A 20,583-nucleotide genomic window follows, 5' to 3' on the forward strand; every position below is an offset into this window, starting at 1 on the left:
CGATATTTCTCAACTTGGCTTCTAATATTTTAAATTTAGATTAAGTTCGCGATTTATAAAACATCCTATCTGGATATCATATTTAAGTAAATTGAAACATTTAAACATTTATACAGTGTAAATTGTAGGTATGTTATAAATTTTATATTAAAGATGAAGATAATGAACAAGCTATTGCTATAAAAAAAACACTAGCTAAACTTGTATAATTATTTAAATGTTTTATAAAAATAGTTGTTAATGATTATATTGTTTTTTATCTCGGACAAAAATCTTTATTAAATTCTACTCAACAAGATGTGACAAGCAAAATTAGGTATTCGGATCCAGATATGAGATAATTATATCTGAGATAAAATTAAGTCGCTTTATGTCCTCAAGTTACAAAATACGGCTCATCCTACACGCGGCGGCTCAATTCTATGTTTGTGACGCCGACTGCGTGCCGTAATTGTTCGTTATCAGTCATCGCACCGATTGTACCGGTAGCGGTATACTCTCGTGAACCAACCCGACGAAAAAAGGCGTGCCAAGGCGCAGACTCGGAACGCGATATCAGAATACTTCGTTACGCACAGAGATTCCATACAAAGCCGGGTAGTTTCAAAATTGTGTAATTACTGTCTAAGAATTCAGCTTCCCAGCGGTCTTAAATTATCACGAGAATACCATATGCAATTGCACAAGATTCTTTGTCGGCTGTCAGCTAAATGTTCCTATCTGTACAATTTAACTTAATAAATCTTTACTATCAAACAGTATTAATTATTAGGGATTTTAATAATAATTTTTTAGATATTCGAGGTTTCACAAATGCAGGTAAAAATGCCGCAACAAATAACATCAGAACGTTATTTATTTTTTTTATACACATATATTAGCTATTTATCACGTCAGAAAAAAAATTTATATTATTAAATACCATTTGTTTTTACGGAAAATCTTTTTAAATTTTGCACATTTCCAATAATTTTAATTTTCTACGTATAAAAATTTTTTACGATTATTTAATCGTAATTAAATTTATTAAACTTTATAGCAGTATACTAATGGTAAGTTTATTTTGTGTAAGTCTAAATATAATTCAATCTTTTTAAAGGTTTGGAAACCATAGAATATAGTTGCAAGTTGCAACGCAATCCTTTGTACACAGTTTTACAATCGAGCTCCCTCTAATTGCGTGTATTTTATATAGGTATGCTTGAATATATATATATATATATATATATATATATATATATATATATATATATATACATATATATAGATTTTTCCCAACTTTAAATCGGTACTTCAATAGGTACCTCGTCCTTCCGCTTATCGCTGTTTTCACGTAGAGGGATCAGCCAATCAATCGAACGCTACAGGACGAAAGAATGGAGTGGGAATGATGGCGAGTCGTGCCGCCCGTGCCTAAAACTACGCCCATCGAAACTATCAGAATCGAGGTATCGTCCGGCCGCATACATTTTGCCACCGCACCGCAGTTTCGCGGTTCAGTCGTGAGAAGAGAACGGATTGCGCGCGGCGTTCTCGTGAGTATTTCAGTCGAGTTTCGTACTTTCGTAGTGCTCGTCGGCATCGCGCGACGTCAATCAACCTGTCGAAGTTTGGCAGCGCCGGTCGACCACGTGCAGCATGGGTGTATACAAAATAGTTAAATGGTTCAAGTAAGTTCCTATTCATTCTAAATCGATAATGAAAGAGGAAAATGCCGATAGTGTTTGAACAAAATGTTGAAGAGAGGAGAAAAATGTATCGTGGTCTCCTCAATTTTTAGGTTCTGCGTGCGTTCGATTTTATCCATTTGATCCATTTTACATTGCCTGACTTTTTATTTGTTTAAATTATAGCATATGTTTGTATATTTTTAACAATTATATGTAAAATGCTTTATATGTTATATGCACTTGCGTTTTCAGTCATTTAATCAATGAATCAATTATTTGCTGAATATATGCCTGATCCGTTCGATAATAATATATCTATAGTACCTATATGGAAATGATTTGTGATCCTATCTGAACTATGTGATACGTGACTATAAATTCCAAAATAGATTAAGAGCATAATATTCCCGTGAATGATATTTATATGTCGATGTGTAAACTGTATTAACGTGAGATATGCCGTAATTCATTACAAAAGAAATTAATTTTTTTTAATTTTAACGCGTTAAATCAAGCTTCTGGTTATTATTTCTTTTATTTGTGTAATTTAAAAACAATACTCTGTCTTAAATATGTTTAATATTTGTTATATCATTTTCGTTATCTTCATACATTTTAAGAGAAAGAAAAAGCAGTTTACATAATTTTCTGGCTTAAGAAAACGGTAAATTTGTATCGACGTGCTATTATGCTCGGTACGAGGTGAAGGTCGCCGATATTCGTATCAAATACTGATAAAAGCGCTAAAAAATTAATCAGTTTATTAAACATAATGCATGTTAAATATATCGACAGTATCTCCACGCCAAACAAAAATATTTGATATTGATATATATTGATATATCCATAGCGCATATCGTGCTATTTTCTTCGATCTGTTTATGTGCTTGAATCTCTTAAGCTCCTTGCACAATAGGCGATAGCGATAACGACAGCGACAAAGCTGCCGACAAAGGTATATATAGCTTTGTCGGCAACTTTGTCGCTGTCGCTATCGCTATCGCTTCTATTGTGCAAGGGGCTTTACTGTGCAAGGTAATCGACACAAATAAAAAATCATACAATTGAAAATATTATAATAGAAAATAGAAAGACACAGTCCAAGTAAAAATATTTCGGCAAAGTAATTAATTCCAAAATTAAAAATAACTCATACGGCTGTAAAATTTTCTAGACAATATCTATAGTTTGATACATTATATCTGATTGATTAACACATCCAAATTTTATAAAAACGAGAAGACAGAATGGGTATAAAAGGAAAACTGATAAAAATCTCTAAATATAATAAAATCATTAGATACTTAACAAATTATACTTTGAATGTCTTTCAAAACAAGATACTCTTTCATATGTTTTGAAAAACAATTTATTTATTCATGTCTACTAAAATAATTTTTTTCTTATCATGCACAATGAATTTTGTGTATTTTGTAAGAAGTCGCTTATCTCTTTCAGAAACGAATTCGGGAAATATCTCTCCGTGAAAATACAGTGACATGAACTGGATTTATAATTAGCCGCTATTTTATCGATATCTACGAGCGCTATCGGACGGAAGAGAAACGCATCGCGATAGACATCTCAATCGCGAAATTTACATAAAGATAATTGAGCGATATCACCAGCTCGTTTCGATCGACGCTACGTCTGTGCATACAAGAGAGAAAGATGTATTCGGATCCATATAATATAAGCGGAAGAACATGTGCGCGCGCGGGAGAAAGATTCTACGACTTGCTTCCGAGTTTCTCCTCGTCGCGGCGGCGGCGGCGAGGAGGAGATCTCGCGATTGCTTTCCATCCCGTGAAAATGTTCCGAAAAGTTCGAGCGTGTCGAAGACACGGGCTAATTACGGCCGAAAGAATAGCGGCTGGGGCCCCCCCGTGGGTTTAGGCAACCGGGGGCCGCACCGTTAACCAGACGTTTCAACCGGCGCTGGCGCGGCGCGCGGCCGTGTACTCACAGCCCGTAATGACTACCATTATCTCCTCGTCGAGCGCGAGATTGTGCGGCATTAGGTACTGTGCTTATAGCGTTTTTCATTGGCAGAACTGGTGCGCACTCAGTGCGCATTAAGGCCGTTGTACACTGATTTAATCTCTAATATTTAAAGTAAAATGCAAATATTTCGACTGATAAAATACCCAGTACATATTTTACCAAATAGTGCAATAAAGAATATTGAGGATTTCATGATTTAACCCGTTTATATTAAACATACACATTACGTTGATTTGTGTACAACGGCTTTAATGTGCACTGAGTGCGCTCCAGTTCTGCCAAAGAAAAACGCTATTAGTCCGCGCCGCGCCGCTATAAAATTGCACCGGTATTTAAAGCCGCGAACTGCGCCGGCGACGCCGACAAGCAAAAAGAAACGGTCATTGTCCCATTGAGCGAGGATAACAAAGAAAGCCGTGAAGTTTGCGCGAATGCCGGAGATGATAAAAAACCTATCTAAACCGGGACGACTGGAATCTTGTAAACTGTCTGAAGAACGACCAATCTTGATTTCAATGTTAATTTCGAGGTTAATTTATTCTTAGATTTTGGATTTTTCTTTCAAGGGAGAATGTAATTTTTATGTGTGACAAATATATGTTAAATCCGCAGTTATAATTTTGGAAAATAATATAAATGAATGTAGATTAATCCAACTGTAATTCAAAATTAATTAACTTGCATTTTCAATCACGCCACTGCTGTAAATTGTATTGTTAGTTAAAAAGAGATCGGCTGCAAATCGAAAAAATGGTTTCCAAAAAGCAACCATTTCACATTCTAGGACATGCTATATAGATATTCATGAAATTAAATAATTAACATCAATATAATTAGAATTGACTAAAATATTCGATTTCAAAATTCCTTCTTTAAAAAAAGTTAAATATTTTTTTTCAAGTTAGCTAAAATTAAGTTCTTGTCAAAAAAGAAAATGTAATACATAGCATTATTTGTTAATTATTATAAGAATCTTGATTTTAGTAGTTCGTTTAATAATTAATAATAATCAGTAACGACAAGCATGTAAAGGCATAGAAATAAATTACACTTGCTCGACTTGCAGATTTATATATTTATTATGCGTACTAATGCACACGATGCTTCCTCGACTGCAATCGTATATAAAAGAAACCAAAAAAAGCTGCAATAAGTTACTTGGCATGCAAATGAATCGGAAAAAAAACGAGCACCTGGCCTATATCGACACTTTCTTGTCTGATTGACGTCTCTTAATATCCATTAAGATACACGTAAACCCATAGAAACGTGTTCTGTATTTCTCAGCACACGCAGAAAGTGCATCGCGTAAATAATCGTGTAAATTAGCTAGTTTGCGGTATCACCTGTACGTGTAATTTTCAAGTTTATCGCTTTATCTGTATCGAATTACGCAAATATTTTTCTCATTAGGTAATCAACGTTTTAGAACCGAGTCACCGATTATAACACGCGGCCCGCAAGATTTTACAAGGTTAAAAAATCTATCGCGCGCGAAAAAATTATCTTCTCTCTCGTGAGGAGAAAATCATCGATCGAATTTTATATTTCTATAATAAGCGAAAGCTATATATTGTATATATATATATATATATAATGAGCGATGCGGAACTTATCAGCTCGAATGCACGCTAAAAATGTATCTAATAACGAAAGAGTAACTATATTAATCGTGAACTATAGCGTGTCTCAGAAGTTATGCATTTTTTCGATCGCAGTATCAAAAGTTAACTCTTTCATCTCGCAAATTTTCATATAACGTTCGATCTTAGTTGTCCGGGTAACATAAAATTGTATGAACATACTGAAAAATTATATTCTCGAGTTTTAAATATTTTCTTCCAATCAAATAATCCTAAGTAATAATTTATTTTCTTTTAAGATTAAATGTTATTATTTAAACATTTAAATATTTTATCCGGATATTTCTCAGATATTTGCTCCGCGTATTATTTAAATATTTGAATACCTATTATTTCGTAAAGGTTTATTTCGTAATAATAAAAAAGTATCTTGAATTATCGTGAGATATAATGCTTGAGATATACTTTCTCTATTTTGACAGAAATATTAAACTTATCAATACCTGACCATCCCAACAGAAACATAATCGTCATTATATACGTTAATACATATTGAAATTTTTGCAACAATGTAATAAAATTGTATATTGTAGCTTATATAGTTCTTACATAAGTGGATTTCTACGGCGAATGATCTTGTAAGTGAATTTACAGTATATCTTCCTGTATAAACTTTCAGTTGATGCTCAATGAGGCATATAAATGATGAACACGGAGACGTTGTAACTACATAAATAATCGCACATTACTATTTTCTATAGGAATAATATTAGCGTCTAATAGCGCCGTATCATAAGGAATAAAAATTATTTCACATTAAAATAAATTTGTTAAGGTAATTACGTAGCAATTTAAAATACAAAGAAACTTTCTACCGGCTAGATTAGCTTTATAATCATGTTATTTTCGTTCAGAATATGATTTATATGTTTAATAACCGTGAAAACTGTGAAATTTATTTTGTGTAACGAATAAAAATTATCGCAATAAATCGTGATATAATTGATACGCATATGTTCGTACTATCAGTCACGGTTTTATTAATATAATAGTATTATCTGCTATTAAATTGTTTGAAAAAGTTCATATCATTATTTCATTATAAAAAGTTTGATGGCGTAGGTCATTATAAAAAATGTAATTCAGAGTCAAAAGAAAAAAAAACAAATAGCTATATCTTTCATTCCGATTTAAAATTAATTGCAAATGTTTAATCAATAAATCTTAGAGATTTGGTAATCATATCCGGATGGGTCTTTAATATTATTTTAATAAATTATCGATAAATTTCTTTAAATTATCGATATTTCATCAGTTTCTTCTGTCTCGTGTTTTAAAGAATATTATTCTACCGTCAAGAAAATAATAAAGAATGTGTACGATGGAAGGTTTGTTGATTTTCACGTTCCTTCCAAGGTTGTCCGAGGCTCTTAAGACTGACAAGCCTAACTTAAGATTAGTGCGATCTCATAGTTGTCACGGTACACATGACTCTGTTCCGCAAATAATTGTGCACGATGAAGAAACTGCTCGCATTCAAATGGATCAAAAAGTAAGTAATTATAAATGTCCGGAATGTCAGAAAATTCGTCAAGATCTCTTATTAAAGTTTGATACGAGAGTGTAGATGTATTTTTCCAAAACAGAAGTTAGACATGTTTCAGTTAATCATAAAACTAAAACTCGTGAATTAGGATTAGTTAAATACGTTCATCATTATTTGTATATGAATGAAAAGATACAAGCTTTTTTTCCCGTAACATAATGCATTCTCATAATGCATTTAGAGAAATGTGTTAGTTGTAAAAGCATATAACTTTCTTCATTTACGGTACATAATTAATTAATAACCTCTCATATAAACTAATAACCTTTTTTCCATTTAATATTATTATCATTATTCGTATTTTTATCATAAAATCCTGATAATAATAATACATTAGAGTATGTAATCGAATATATTTTAAATCAATTTTAGTAATTATTTTAAATAATCTGCGTTTCACAGCAGAGTGAAGATTTATCTAATGTATAGCGTATTTAGTTTTGTGACATGTATTAAAAAACATATCAGACAGAGAGAGAGAGAGAGGGGGGGAGAAATATCACAAAAACATGCACGATCCTGAGTAATCTCTGATATCGACCGATGAAACGGCAAGAAAGGGAAAGGAAGAGCTAGAGAAGCGTGTTAACGAGAATCTGAAATAATCCGCGTCACGAAGTAATAGGCGCCGTTGTTCTGTGATCCGTGGAGAATGAATCGTCGGGGAAAGTGCAAGTTCGCAGATACGATCGATCTTGCGGTCGCGCCGGCAATTGCCGTGGATATCGTACAATTCATCGATCTTCCGGTTTTTGTTCCTGCCACTGTGTTGCTCTGTGTTTCGCGACGCGGCTCGTTCTACTGACATCGGAAACCTTTATTACTTGCCGCCTCTCTAAAATCTGTCAATCTCATGCACAGTTTGTTAATTTTTAAAAATCTAAAATATAATTAATTTGCTTCCTACGACAAATCAATTACTTTTAAAGTGTATCTTTCTTTCAACACTGATTAATCATGCACATAATTATAATATTAATAGCGAATATTTTACCCGTTAAAAAAAGTATTTTTTATAACTAAGTTAGTCAGATATTTTATCTATTAAAAAAACAATGTTTTAGAAATTGGCGAATTATAAAGAAACAAAACGATAGTTCAAGGAAAAATTTTTGACTCGAATAATAATACTGATAATTTTTATTCTAATCCTGCAGATTATTGTAAAAAGTATTACGTGTGAATGTTAGAACGATTGAAGAATTGAACGATTCAAAATTTATCGATAAATAAAATGTATTTAGTTACAGACGACGAGAAAACATGTATTCAAAGTTGTAAGTTAGTGTGATATGCTAGATATCAATATTTGGAATAAATCTCGGACCTGTTGCTCTTTTTTTTTTTTTTCAGAACAGCTACGCGGTCGGACAGGGACGTACAGTCGCCGCCGCCGGTGCCGCAAGACGGTCGCAAGTAAGTCGCATATCCGCTTATCATACTTCGATTATCGTAAAAAAAAAAGGAAGCTTCTATTTTGGCTTATATAACACAGCATGCCGCACGTAAAAGCGATCTGACGTAGTGTAATTAGTAAGGAGACACTATTTAAAACGCTTGATAGTTTCTGCTTTGTCGAGCCGACAAAAGAGAAATATGTGAATCGAAATTTTTTTCGGTTTATTTATTTTTTCGGTTTTTTTCCGAACGTTTCTAACAATATTCAAAATTATTACAAATAATTCTGCAAATCATTTCAAGGCGCTTTCACTGACCTTTTTCATAATGTTTTTTGACGATTGAAAAGATTATGCTGATCAGTTTTAATCTGAGAAGTAAATCTCTGGTAAAATTTATTTGTACGTATATAATCGTATATTAATATCCTTATCAATAATATCCTATATTACGAGCAAACATTTTCATGATAATTTTAAATCTTTACAATATTTCCGATTTTTTTATCCTTTCTGATCGTTATAATTTTGTATAAATTTGTTCATACTTACAGAAAGTTTGTTCAATAACTTACAGAAAAAATATATAACTAATTAAATTTTATTTGACAATATGAATAGTTATCACAAAGTATAATAATATTTCACAAATATTATTATACATAATATTTAAAAATTAATTATATATGACAATCAGATTAATGTTATGCTCGAAATTTTTCCAGAAGTTTACTTTTTTCTACGTTATACTGATTTCCTCTTTTATTATATATTGAAGTCAATATTTAAAAAATTAAAAAAATCAACTTACTCCTCACTGACGCTCCGGACGCTTTCCCACACTGTAATCCTTGTAATTCCTTTACGTTAAATTACACAGTGTACATTTCAATACATTACAGTTGTCCATGTTTTTCACTATATCACTGCATATGTCACTGCAAACGTCACTGCGTACTGCATTATCCATTTTCCGCCACATTTTTTGCGCATTTCACTGTATACACTATATGTATATAAATGTGCACTACTCATACTGCTCGGAGATCATTTTATTTCCACGCGAATTATTTTTTACTCGCGTATTTCCGAATTCACGCGCGCTACGAATACGGCAATATGCGTACGCTCGTTTTGGACGTCGACGTAGATTTTCGGCGGACAAAATTGAAACTCGAAACTCCCGTGCATGCTATCATTCGCGATTTTATACTAGAGACAGAATCATATTCAAACGCGTCATCTTTTAAACTTGAATTTTCACACTAAGGGGAAAAGAAGTAGGGGTCACTTTAAACTAATTATTTGCATATTTAGATTTGTCATATATATTTTTGTTGCAATCTTAATTAAAATTTACTAATTCAAGACACGATCATTACATAGTGCATTTTCAAGACTCAAAAATGTGGAAATAATCTTTACGATCAACGGCAAATAAAAGATTTTTTATGTCCAATTTTATCAATGATGTAGACTAACTTTAATTTCGTTTTAATTTACTTTTTGTCTTTTTCTAAGTTCTAAGAGATACCAAAATTCCACGCATAATACAATCGCCCGATATTTTAATACTCCGGATACCACGCGTTTATTTCTGCGCGACACTTATCATCCTTAACAAAATAAAGTAATAATTCGAATATAGTACCCAGGTAGCAGAGTGACGTCAAATGACATATTAATAACAACGTCTTAAGGCCTATCTACATAAGACGCAGAACGCGAGTCGCAAGCACACACACAGTCTACATGTCAATCTAACAAAGAGGTTAGATTGACATGTAGACTGTGCGTGTGTCTTGCGACTCGCGTTCTGCGTCTTATGTAGATAGGCCTTTAATGACGTCTCTAACGTCAATAAAACGTCATTAAGACGTCTTTAGACGTCATCTTGCTACCAGGGTAATAACAAATCGGTATAAAGCCCGTATCACATTAGCGATTGGCGATTGCGTCTACGTTTGCGTTTACGTCTCTTGACCAATCAAAAAGTAGCTGCTGGCAATTGCGATTCGCGATTTCCGTTCTGATTGGTCAAAAGACGTAGACGCAAACGTAGACGCAATCGCCAATCGCTAGTGTGATACGGGCATAAGGTCGTACACAACGTAGTAATTTGTGGAATTTTTGCGACCACGGCGACCGTAACATCAACTAGCTACAGCCGCACCTCGCGAATGTATCGGCGAAACTAATTTCTAATCGTTAAAACAGATCGGGCATCGATCGCGGCTAAGATAGAAAAATATTGCGATCGGTGCCGATCCAGCATAATTCCACTTGGAATTATAATTCATGCACATAATTCTCTTGCTGATCGCGTGTTACCGCGTGTTACCTACGGCGACTTCTAGCCCGCCAACTACAGCTTCTACTATACAATCAAGCGATGACCGCGTCTAAAGATAGAAAATAATCGCGGCCACAGCCGAGATCACTAACTCATGCAAATAATCTCACAAAACAAAATCACGACATTACCTACTTCGCGTTACCGATTTCTACAACCGCGAACAGCGATCGACGGCTAACAATAAGGTAGAAAATGATCGCCAATCGTCATCACTGCCGAGTACATACTACCACACACTTTTTTACCAACACATGCACACAATCTCGGCGCGAATATATATAACAATCGCATATTAACTATAGCATCGCTCGTTTTTTATCTATACGAAACTATGCCAGTGATCGCGGCTAAAATGGAAAACAATCGCGATCACTATCGACTCTGCTACATGTATAATACAAATACCAATTATGACCTACATAGATACCGACCATTGCTACGCAGATAAACGATGTTAATTATCACACACACGAGTACTCCGTATTTCAATTAACCCGCGCATATATTGCTACATGCAAAGTCATCGTATAGTTGATGCTACGGTCGCGCGGAGTACGCTTGACGAGTCTCTCGCACGCTCGCGTTGCCTTTCTCTCTTAGACAGAGGGGGAGGGGGGGATGGAGTATTACAGAGAATTGTTCACGAGTTGCATCTAAAGGCTTGAAATCCATTTCCGTTCACGACGCTCGTCGCGCAAGATCGAATTTCAGATTGGAAACCAATTTCGAATTCGCGCTTTCGAAATGCACGACCGGTGCATCGGGCGTCCATTACTCCGTTACGTGTTCGCACTTCGCAGTACGTATGATCGTGAGGTTGGAGCGCGATCTGCGTACTTACTCACGCGGATCTCCGGCAGGCAAGTTCGCCACGCGATCCGAGACCGATCGTCGCCTGGATCGTCTCGATCGCGTCCACCGACGTAATTCGGCCGCAAACTCGACCGCGAATCCGCCGTCGGTCTCTCAGCCGGTCCCAACGAACGAAGACAACGGCAGGTAACTTCACTTGGTTCACCCACCTTCGCTCTCGTGACGTAATCGCGCCAATTTCGAACGCGGATCGCGACGATCGCGTGCAAAAACGTCCTCCGCGTAAAATCGACGCGTCAGAATCCGCGAATCTTCGGATCATCCTCGGACGAGAGATAGGATCAATCGCGAACGCCGATTGCGAACGTCCGGCACCCTCGGGGATCGAATTGAAGGCCAAATAACGCCGCCCGCTTTTTCAACACCGACATTTTTTCGCGCGCACTTTTCGGCGCCGGCAGCGCCCCGATTCGAGCGAGCCGCAGGCTTCCTTCGAATGCGGGCCAATCACACGAGCCCGAATTCCGAGACGGAGCGATCTCTGTGTGATGGCAGGTTAATTATTACGCACATCCCAATGCATTCTCCTGCCCTCTTCGGTAGAAGTGGTTAGCACGAAAGAAGTACTCGAACTACTCGAAGTGAGGATAAATCTACGTAAACACGAGTATGTACTCGTGCAGACACTTGGATATCTGATAATTGACACTTCGCATATCTGATTTTGTGTCGAAATACCCGTGAATACGCTCAATTTGGTAAATTTCGCTTTATATACCTTCACTGTACTGTAAAGTGGTTTCACTTGTATTGCAAGTTTATCTCTTTTTATACGGTGTTTTTGTGCCAAGAGTGCAGGGATGACGCTAATTAATACGTTTTTCCACAGTAAATACATATATTTTGCGAATCGTCGACGATTCTCGATTGGCGAAAAATTACACCGCAATTTTGTGATTAGTTGCGTTATAAACGAATCGACATTTGCGTGACATTTACGCAAAAATCTATGCGAGGCGTTAAAGTTTCGAATTTCCTACAGTTATGGCAGCTGCGAGTCCCCGTTGTTTCAGGTATTAATTTACTGTAAGATCTCTAAGAAAAAAAATGGTATCGGTAATTGAAAATAATTTATTTGCATGTGACACTTTCAAGAAAACTTTTTCTCCAAAGGTTCATTGTATGTGTAAAATTACGTTCTTTATATACTTGCTTAATTAGCTCAAATTTAATTACTCTTAATAGTTTTTAATTATTCGAATTCTTGATTATGTAGTCTCATAATACTTGCAATAAATCTTCTTTGTTTGAATTTTTTATTTCATAGATTTTGTATTCTTTCCTCGAGACTTTAAATCTTTTTATATCTAAATTGTCAACTTGTAGAATACTTGTAGTCTACTAGATTAGATTTTTATTAGATTTCATTTTTTCTCGACATTTTTTAGATCAATTCTAATTGTAGAGAGATCAGTTTCTTGCTTCAAAGTTCATCTTTATATTTATATTTAAAAAACTCGACAATTATTTTTATAATAACGCACAAGTCGATAGATATCTGCATAGCTTATATTCGCAACGTAACGCTCGATATATCTGAAAATTACAAAGCGCTTACGCGCACGTTTGCATAATCGACGTGACGCGATACTGGCGCTTGTACTGTGATCGTTGCCTGCACGGGCATTTCGTTTCCTCAGTTGTGCGAACAATCGTGTCTGGTGCGCGTCTGGTTTACCATTCTTTTCGACGAGATACTGTCTCATTCTTGTGTTGTAATCCATGAAAAGTAATTATGAACAATGTCTTCAGTATAACTCGGTAATTTATAACTCGCTAAATCATGAAAAGTTACCTCCGCGAGCGAATAAATTTTGAAGCAACAATATAATTATATTTGATATTATGCTAAATAATAATACATAGTGTATAATAATACATATAGTGTAACACATTTATGTCAATGTCAATTATCACATTGAAACAATTATCAGTGACTGTAACCTATAACTTTTGAATTGTTATTATACGCGCATACTTATTTTGCTAGTTTATTCAGTTTTGTATTTTATGACTTGAGAAAGTGGCAGCATTAAAATCCAGTATTAAAAGGTATTATATGTATGTAATAATTGAAACTGATATAAATGTTATTATTTATGCAATAATTTTCTTTGTTGTATACTATTTATGTGTTCTTAATGTGGAAGTGATCACAGGATGAGACGATCATAATTTGTAAGTTTAATTGAAGACACATTTGCATGTTCTCATTTACTTGGAAAAAAAAAAAAGAAAAAAAAAAGATGAAGCATAATTAACTCGTATCCTGAAAGATAACCAACAATGCTGAATTCATCTTTATCATAACTTTAAGAAGTTTCATTTGATTTTGGTCGCATATTTTTACGTACATATTCTAAATTATTTATTGATCAAATCATTGAGAAAGTTTTAAGACTTGGTGCTACAGAATGAAATAAAATGAACATTTATTGTAGATAAATAGCATTTTCTTGTTTTGATGTTATATCTTACAGCTAAAATCTACTTACTTACATCTAATGAGATCAGTGGACTAATCTTAAGATGCTTCTTTGCAGTGAATATTACCGCAATTTATTACAACAGTTTGCGAATCACTGTCAAACATCGAACGGAGACATCACCGATCCGGATTGGATCGTTTATCTGCCCAAGGAACAGAACGCCGAGCAGCCCTCGCAAAAAGACAATCGAAAGCCGCGGAAGTCCGCACAGTTTATACCAGGTGTACCGCACATACGTGCTTCCGAAATATTCGAGATTGGATGTATTGCAGGCACGGAAAACAAATGTCTCGAATTAGTTTCTGCAGAATGGCACAATACGAAAGTGACGCTGAAGAGACATATTTTGCCGACATGTCGGGATGCGATAAAAGCAGACGTGGAAATCCTCAGGTAAGAACCGCTCCGTTTCCGTATGTGAGTGTTCTCGTATGAAAAAAGGAGTACATTAAAATCACTAGTTCTTAAAATAAGAAAATCAAAACGTACAAAGAATCAGCCAGCCTAAAAGTCAAAATTCGTTGTTTTAATTAACGTTATATTAAGATAAATATCAACTATTGTTTAAAAAAGAAATAGCATAATCAAGGATATCCTGTCTGCTTTATATGTATAACATGATCGTAATCTTGCATTATTGCAGCGAAATTCGGCATCCTAACATATTGCTGCTAATGGCTACAACGTATACAAATGAACACGGCCTCGTCTCCATCTTCGAACCCATCGACTGCTCTTTGTACAATTACATACACGAGCAAGGCGAACGAATAAATACACAAGGAATCATGCAAATCGGCATGAAACTAGCGGACGCGTTAAAATACTGTCATATGCGAGGATACATTCACACAGCGATTAGCTCGCACTGCGTGTATTTTGCATCTGGCACGACTGTCAAGCTTGGCGGATGGGAACTGGCTAGAGAAATGGAAAAAGTATGTGGAATTTAAGCTCTATATCCCTCACTTTATTCCCAAAATGCTAGTATAATTTTACCTTAAAATATACAATACCATTGCACATGTAAATGTAAAACTTTTCAAGTATCAATTGTTTCAAAGTAAAGATCTATAAAAATATCTTTTTAAATGATTTAATTAATTTGCGAATATAGAATTTATATGAATTTATAGATCGTTTCACTTATATATATTTCCACGTTTTTACACGTTTTTAGCTTACGCATCCGAATGCACTTTTATGAATTTAAGGTTTGTTAGCAGATTTAAAAAGTTCACAGGTAAAATAGACTATAATGAAACGGATCACGTCATATCCGCGATTCCATGACACACCCGTGAGCGTTTCACTAACGGAAACGACCGGCATTGTTTTCGACAAAATGTCCGTTTCTGAATAAATTCGCTGTACCGTGTCGATGTTAATCGCACGCGCCGTCTGGAACGCGGAACTCTCGTTAATCGTAATCGAAATTAAATATGGTAGATTATTTTCTACGATAAAGATTGTACTTACGTTAACGTAAAACCACGTGCGAGGAAATCTTATCGCGAAGATAAATAAGAGTCCAAAAAAATGTAAAGCTACTATATTTCGTGCAACTAATTGCATTTATAATCTGAACATTAATCACGATTCTTTTTATCTTATCTTAACAGTTTTGCGAGTTTATATTGCCGTTTTCTAATTAGATTTATCCCTTATTTAATACAGAGAGAATATTTGTGGCATGTATAATTCAATACGAAATTTGTTTTTAACGTTGTTTTCTTCTATAATGAAATATTCATGTTATGTCTTTTACTTGTAGGTTTATGTGGAACGCGATTACGAAAGATATTTGCGATTGGAAAACTTCAAATGGCAAGCACCGGCGTTATGTTACGGGCAACATCCCAATAAAAAAATCGACGTTTACTGCTTAATGCTGTTACTCTGGGAAATGTGTACAGGTAAGCATATTAATATAATTTTCTGCTTTTTAATTAAAAAGGCATTAGAATATTTTTAAAATAAAATATTGAAATTGCATTTATTGTATCACAAAGGAACAAAATAATTGATAGCAGTTTGATAATTATTGTTTAACATTCCATAGGAAGTGTACCGTGGAGCGGATACGATCAACCAAATGTAGAACGACAGCACGTGATGCGAAAACGAGATGTTATTATAAACTTACAGAATGTTCCATCGATCCTTCATAGCTTACTGGAAGCTGGATTGCATTCTGACGAGACGAAAATAATGTTGGACATGGACAAAATAGCAAGAAAACTTCATAGGCTACTGGTGAATTTACATGAGCAATACAATTTTTTAGAATTTGCGCACCTTTTGTCGGTTATTGATTCTTCGTGTAATTTACTGCGTCGTTACTTACAATTTTTTCAAATTTTTTAAGATGATATACGAGGAAGAAGAGAAGAATGACACGTTTATAAATGTAAACGGAAATAATAATGATCTTTTGTATAATGACACATTGTATCAAAAGACTTCTCCTGTGTCACCTACACAAAATAAGGTGTTGATCAAAAAACCATTCGCCGGACAATCATATCATCCTACGACGGAGAAAAAATCTACGTCCAATCAACTTCTCAAATCTAAGAAGGAGCAATGCAATGAGGATTCGGACTCCAAAAATAATATCAAAAAGATGGCTACATCTGTAATCAATGATAGTATCGTGAGTCCCGTGATTAAAGTAAAGAGTACCACTACTACCTCATGCACTCGTTGTGCAGAAATTTCAAACATGGTGCAAGACCTCGATGAGGGAAGTAATGCACGAGCTAATATAAAACGATTAAAAAAACTGATAGCTAGTAGAAGGGAAGATTTCTTCTTTGGGAGCGACTCGACGTCCTTTTCTTACTCAACTCCAAGTAAGTAAAATTAATGTACAAATGATAAGTATATTACATTACATCTTACTGAGATCGATATAGAAATATAAAAAGGTCTTATTAAAATAATCAAGAAGAATGTGTCGAATGCATATGATGATAATTAAAATAAATTCTGATTTTTTTTCTCTATATCTTAAAATCTAGCACTTTAATTAAACTTATGATTTTATACGTATTAGGTCCAAAAGCCACAAGCTCATTATTGTCGCAAGAAAAGAGTCCCGATTATGTACAATGTAAACCAGCTAGTCATACAACCGCTATAGAACCTAAATACAATAAATCACCCAGTGAATATGGTGGAGCCATTTCAAAATTATTACATACACCACGGCGAAAGGTACTTTATTTCGAAAGTTTTATTAACAACATGAATCAATCTTTCTAAACTATTTTTTATAAATATGTATATGGAATATGAATATATTCACTATAATTCTTTTAATATTTTACTCATATACGTTATCTTTTTGCCACAGGTACCATACATGGGCATGCCTTCCAGCATTAAACATGCAATAATGCAACCTCAGGTTTTGCATTCTGACGCCAGTAGCTTTTATGAATCAACATTATGGAGAAAAGAAAAAGAAATTTGCTTATCACGAATGGCACACGATACTAAAGACCACACTAAGGCATATACAATATTATTATTTATATTATTATTATTTTAACATTTTTTATATTATTAAAAACTCACGTGTATATATTTTAATATTATTTCATACTTTTAGGATTTCTTACTGCCGCAACAAACAATTTGTAATACCACTGATGATATAAATACCATACCATTTGTAAAAAATGCTGATACCACATATACAATTGGGATTACGGAGGAAGGTAAATTGAAAGAGATATATTTATTATTATTTTCCAAGAATTATTATTATTAGATAATATAAAATTTATTTCATTTGGAAGAGGAGCGGGTTAATTAAACAGAGTCAAGCGCAGTAAACGGTGCGCAAATTATTCTTGATTATTAAAATTTATTTTCTCATACGTTTCGGTCCTATTTCCGGACCATTTTCAGCATCGTCAGTTAAAACATGCATGTGTCCATTATGTGGGACTCGCACTCACTAAAAAACCCACCCCTGCGACAACCAGTCTCTGGTGTGCCAGGGACCCGGATATGCACTAAGGTAATACGTCATAGTCCCATAGTTTACAAAGGCTGCGTTCGGAAACGTCGCCCGGGTACACACGGATATACTCCCTTCTCCTTCTAACTTGCTGCGATAGAAAGAGAAGGGAGTGTACTCGTGTGCATTCGGATGACGTTTCCGAACGCAGCCAAAACACCCAACTTTCGTAATACCTAAAAAAACGACCCACCCGGCGCGGAACACATCCCCATAGAGAAACGCGCGCAGCTGGTCAGCCAATTCGGCTATTAATAGCTAAATTGGCCGACTGTCTCGGGCATCCGGGATAGACATGCCATGGCCGCACCTTCATCGACGGCGCCACGGCGTTTTCCAATGGGAACCGAAATTAAGCACTTCGCAAAAGCGAAATGCGCATCCGAGAAAGAGGTACGCAGCCACCGAAAAATCACAAAAAATCCGACTGCGGGGGCACAGTATGTACACGTCTTAGTTAGTCCCAACCCAGTGTACAACCCAGAAATAAATAAAACTCCCACACGGTCGTCCAATCGCGCCTGACACTTCTTAGTTATCCAGCTCGTCTTTCAATTAGATATTAAATATCCAATATCAGAGCTTTCTACTTTAATTTTTATTTGATCTTACATAATATTCCATGATATAATTCAGTTATTATCTATTGTCACCAAAGGTAATTGTACTGAAGATAACAAAGAATCACCAAAAGACCTGAGTAGTGTGTCTACGAAGATTTCAACTACTTCAAATAAATCCCTACAAAATCTGAGGAATGCCCTCGATCGTGCCACGGAAATAATATGCTCGACAACACCTAAAATTTACAATTCTAAGTTCGATTTGAATAATATACAAGAATGCGAAACTGTATTCGAGGATTTATATGGAACGAAATATAATGACAAAGAGATCAACGTTATCGAAAGATCGACATCCGGCAACGAGAATTTTCTGGGGATGGATGAAGTTAAAAGTACAAAAGCTAATGACGAAACTACCTCAAGACACGAACAGATCTTGAATCAAGCTTTCATAAATAGCCAGACGCTCAGTTCCACGACTACAAAAACATCAATTGAATCTGAAATATCAGCGCGCAGTCAACAACCAATAAACTCACATGAAACGAATCAAGATAAGATACCCTTTGCAAATGGGATTATATCAACTCCGCAAAAAATTAGAGCAGATGAAAGAGAATATGTTAATGTACGTACTATTTTGAACAGTGCTGTAATGAAAGACTCACCAAGAAGGCGTTCTCTACCCGCAAGATTGAATAATTTGGCAATGATATATACCCCAAGGACTATATGTAAAAAGGTAAATAAGCATACACAAGTCATAATGAAATGGAAATTGGATCTGAAATAGGTTACTGTTTTTTGTTACTAATATAAATTGTTTATTCGATCTTTGTTACAGAACATGCAAGGCAGCCAATATACAACTGAGGATATGTACATCGATGATGAATTTGGAAGTAAATTAAATTACAATCTAATTCTCTTAAATGATAATATTGTATTAAGCGACGATGAAAGTCTACCTCAGACCACAGAACTGTAAACTGTATTGAACTCAAATGTTCAATCGTTCACACCCTTGTGTAAAAAAAATGTTGTTCTTTTTAAATAATTATTTTTATTTATTCTATTTTGACGGCAAAATTGATGCTTTTATTTTATCGCTATTCTGACGACATGTTTAATGCAAATAATATTTAATTTAACAATATTTATTAATTCTAATTGCTTATTTATATTTACATACCAAATAATCTAATATTATATAAAATGTTTATTATATATAATTAAATAACTATATATAATCGAGTAAAAATTACTTCATTATTATAAAATAATCTAAGAACTTGTACGTATAAATAAACTTGTTTATTCGTTCTTTAGTTCACTTAAACATTTAAAACAAATGTCGGAATAACATAGGAAAGTATTTTCTACAAGTTTATCATACAAGCTTTTAAAACATTTTGTATATATTTTATATTATTTGCTGAATCTAGATATTTCATGTCCATTAATATATGTGTGCGCATGTCTCGCGAAGTCCAGTATTTATTTTTTTAAGCATCATGATATCATGGCTCTTTGCCAACTATAACTCCCACACGAGTAACGTCACTGGCGCGGTGGTAGTGACTCTTTACCCAAAGGATTGAAAACTTAACGGGGAAGTTGACTGTATTCGTTGCATGTGGACGGACACGAGAAATATCTTCCTTATCGCCTATTTATTCACTTTCTGTCATAGGTGCCCTTACAACTTTTTTCAAGGGGGGAGGGTAGAGTGCTAATATACTTAGGGGTACCATTTTTTTGTTCAGGTTGTGAAAGACTGGAAGTTAAGAAATAAGATATTTAATTTGGTATAAATTATAAAAATTTTACAAATTATAAAGTACCTATTTGAAAAAAAAAAAAAAAAAAAAACGATGAAATATAATTATTTGGAAAAGCCAAATTTTAAATTCTTTAAATTTCTTAACTTCCAGGGAGTTGATTAATCTTGAATCGTAGATACTCTAGTAAATTTCATAATAACCCTCAGAAGATAAAATCCCATTTAT

General features: G+C 34.6%; 1 protein-coding gene and 1 long non-coding RNA gene across 9 annotated transcripts in view; one reads left to right on the forward strand and one right to left on the reverse strand.

The window, feature by feature from the left end:
• The window catches only part of LOC139815691 (uncharacterized), a 197,857-nt gene extending 186,131 nt beyond the window's left edge, over positions 1-11,726 (reverse strand). For 3 of the 5 annotated variants that reach the window (XR_011732806.1, XR_011732802.1, XR_011732805.1), the window contains exons 1-2: positions 11,458-11,726; positions 9,072-9,257 (exon numbers count right to left, since the gene is read on the reverse strand). This is a non-coding gene — a long non-coding RNA (uncharacterized lncRNA). Of the gene's footprint in view, positions 1-9,071; positions 9,267-11,453 lie in introns of all 5 variants that reach the window. The other 2 variants (XR_011732803.1, XR_011732804.1) reach the window with 2 other exon arrangements.
• Positions 1,435-20,459, forward strand: LOC139815688 (uncharacterized). Of its 4 annotated transcripts, XM_071782754.1 has the most exons (13): positions 1,435-1,670; positions 6,674-6,809; positions 8,217-8,279; positions 14,033-14,371; positions 14,622-14,916; positions 15,753-15,894; positions 16,041-16,234; positions 16,347-16,833; positions 17,037-17,197; positions 17,337-17,495; positions 17,595-17,703; positions 18,667-19,316; positions 19,419-20,459. In XM_071782754.1, the coding sequence occupies exons 2-13, from the start codon at positions 6,775-6,777 to the stop codon at positions 19,560-19,562; spliced, it is 2,778 nt and encodes a 925-aa protein (XP_071638855.1). In that variant the 5' UTR covers positions 1,435-1,670; positions 6,674-6,774; the 3' UTR covers positions 19,563-20,459. The 4 variants fall into 4 exon arrangements, with proteins under 4 accessions (XP_071638855.1, XP_071638856.1, XP_071638857.1 ...); XM_071782755.1 differs by lacking the exon at positions 6,674-6,809; XM_071782756.1 differs by lacking the exons at positions 1,435-1,670; positions 6,674-6,809; positions 8,217-8,279 and adding exons at positions 12,050-12,187; positions 12,319-12,502.
• The last annotated feature ends 124 nt before the right edge of the window (positions 20,460-20,583 follow it).

Source organism: Temnothorax longispinosus, chromosome 7 (assembly GCF_030848805.1).
Source record: "Temnothorax longispinosus isolate EJ_2023e chromosome 7, Tlon_JGU_v1, whole genome shotgun sequence".
Classification (NCBI taxonomy): domain Eukaryota; kingdom Metazoa; phylum Arthropoda; class Insecta; order Hymenoptera; family Formicidae; genus Temnothorax; species Temnothorax longispinosus.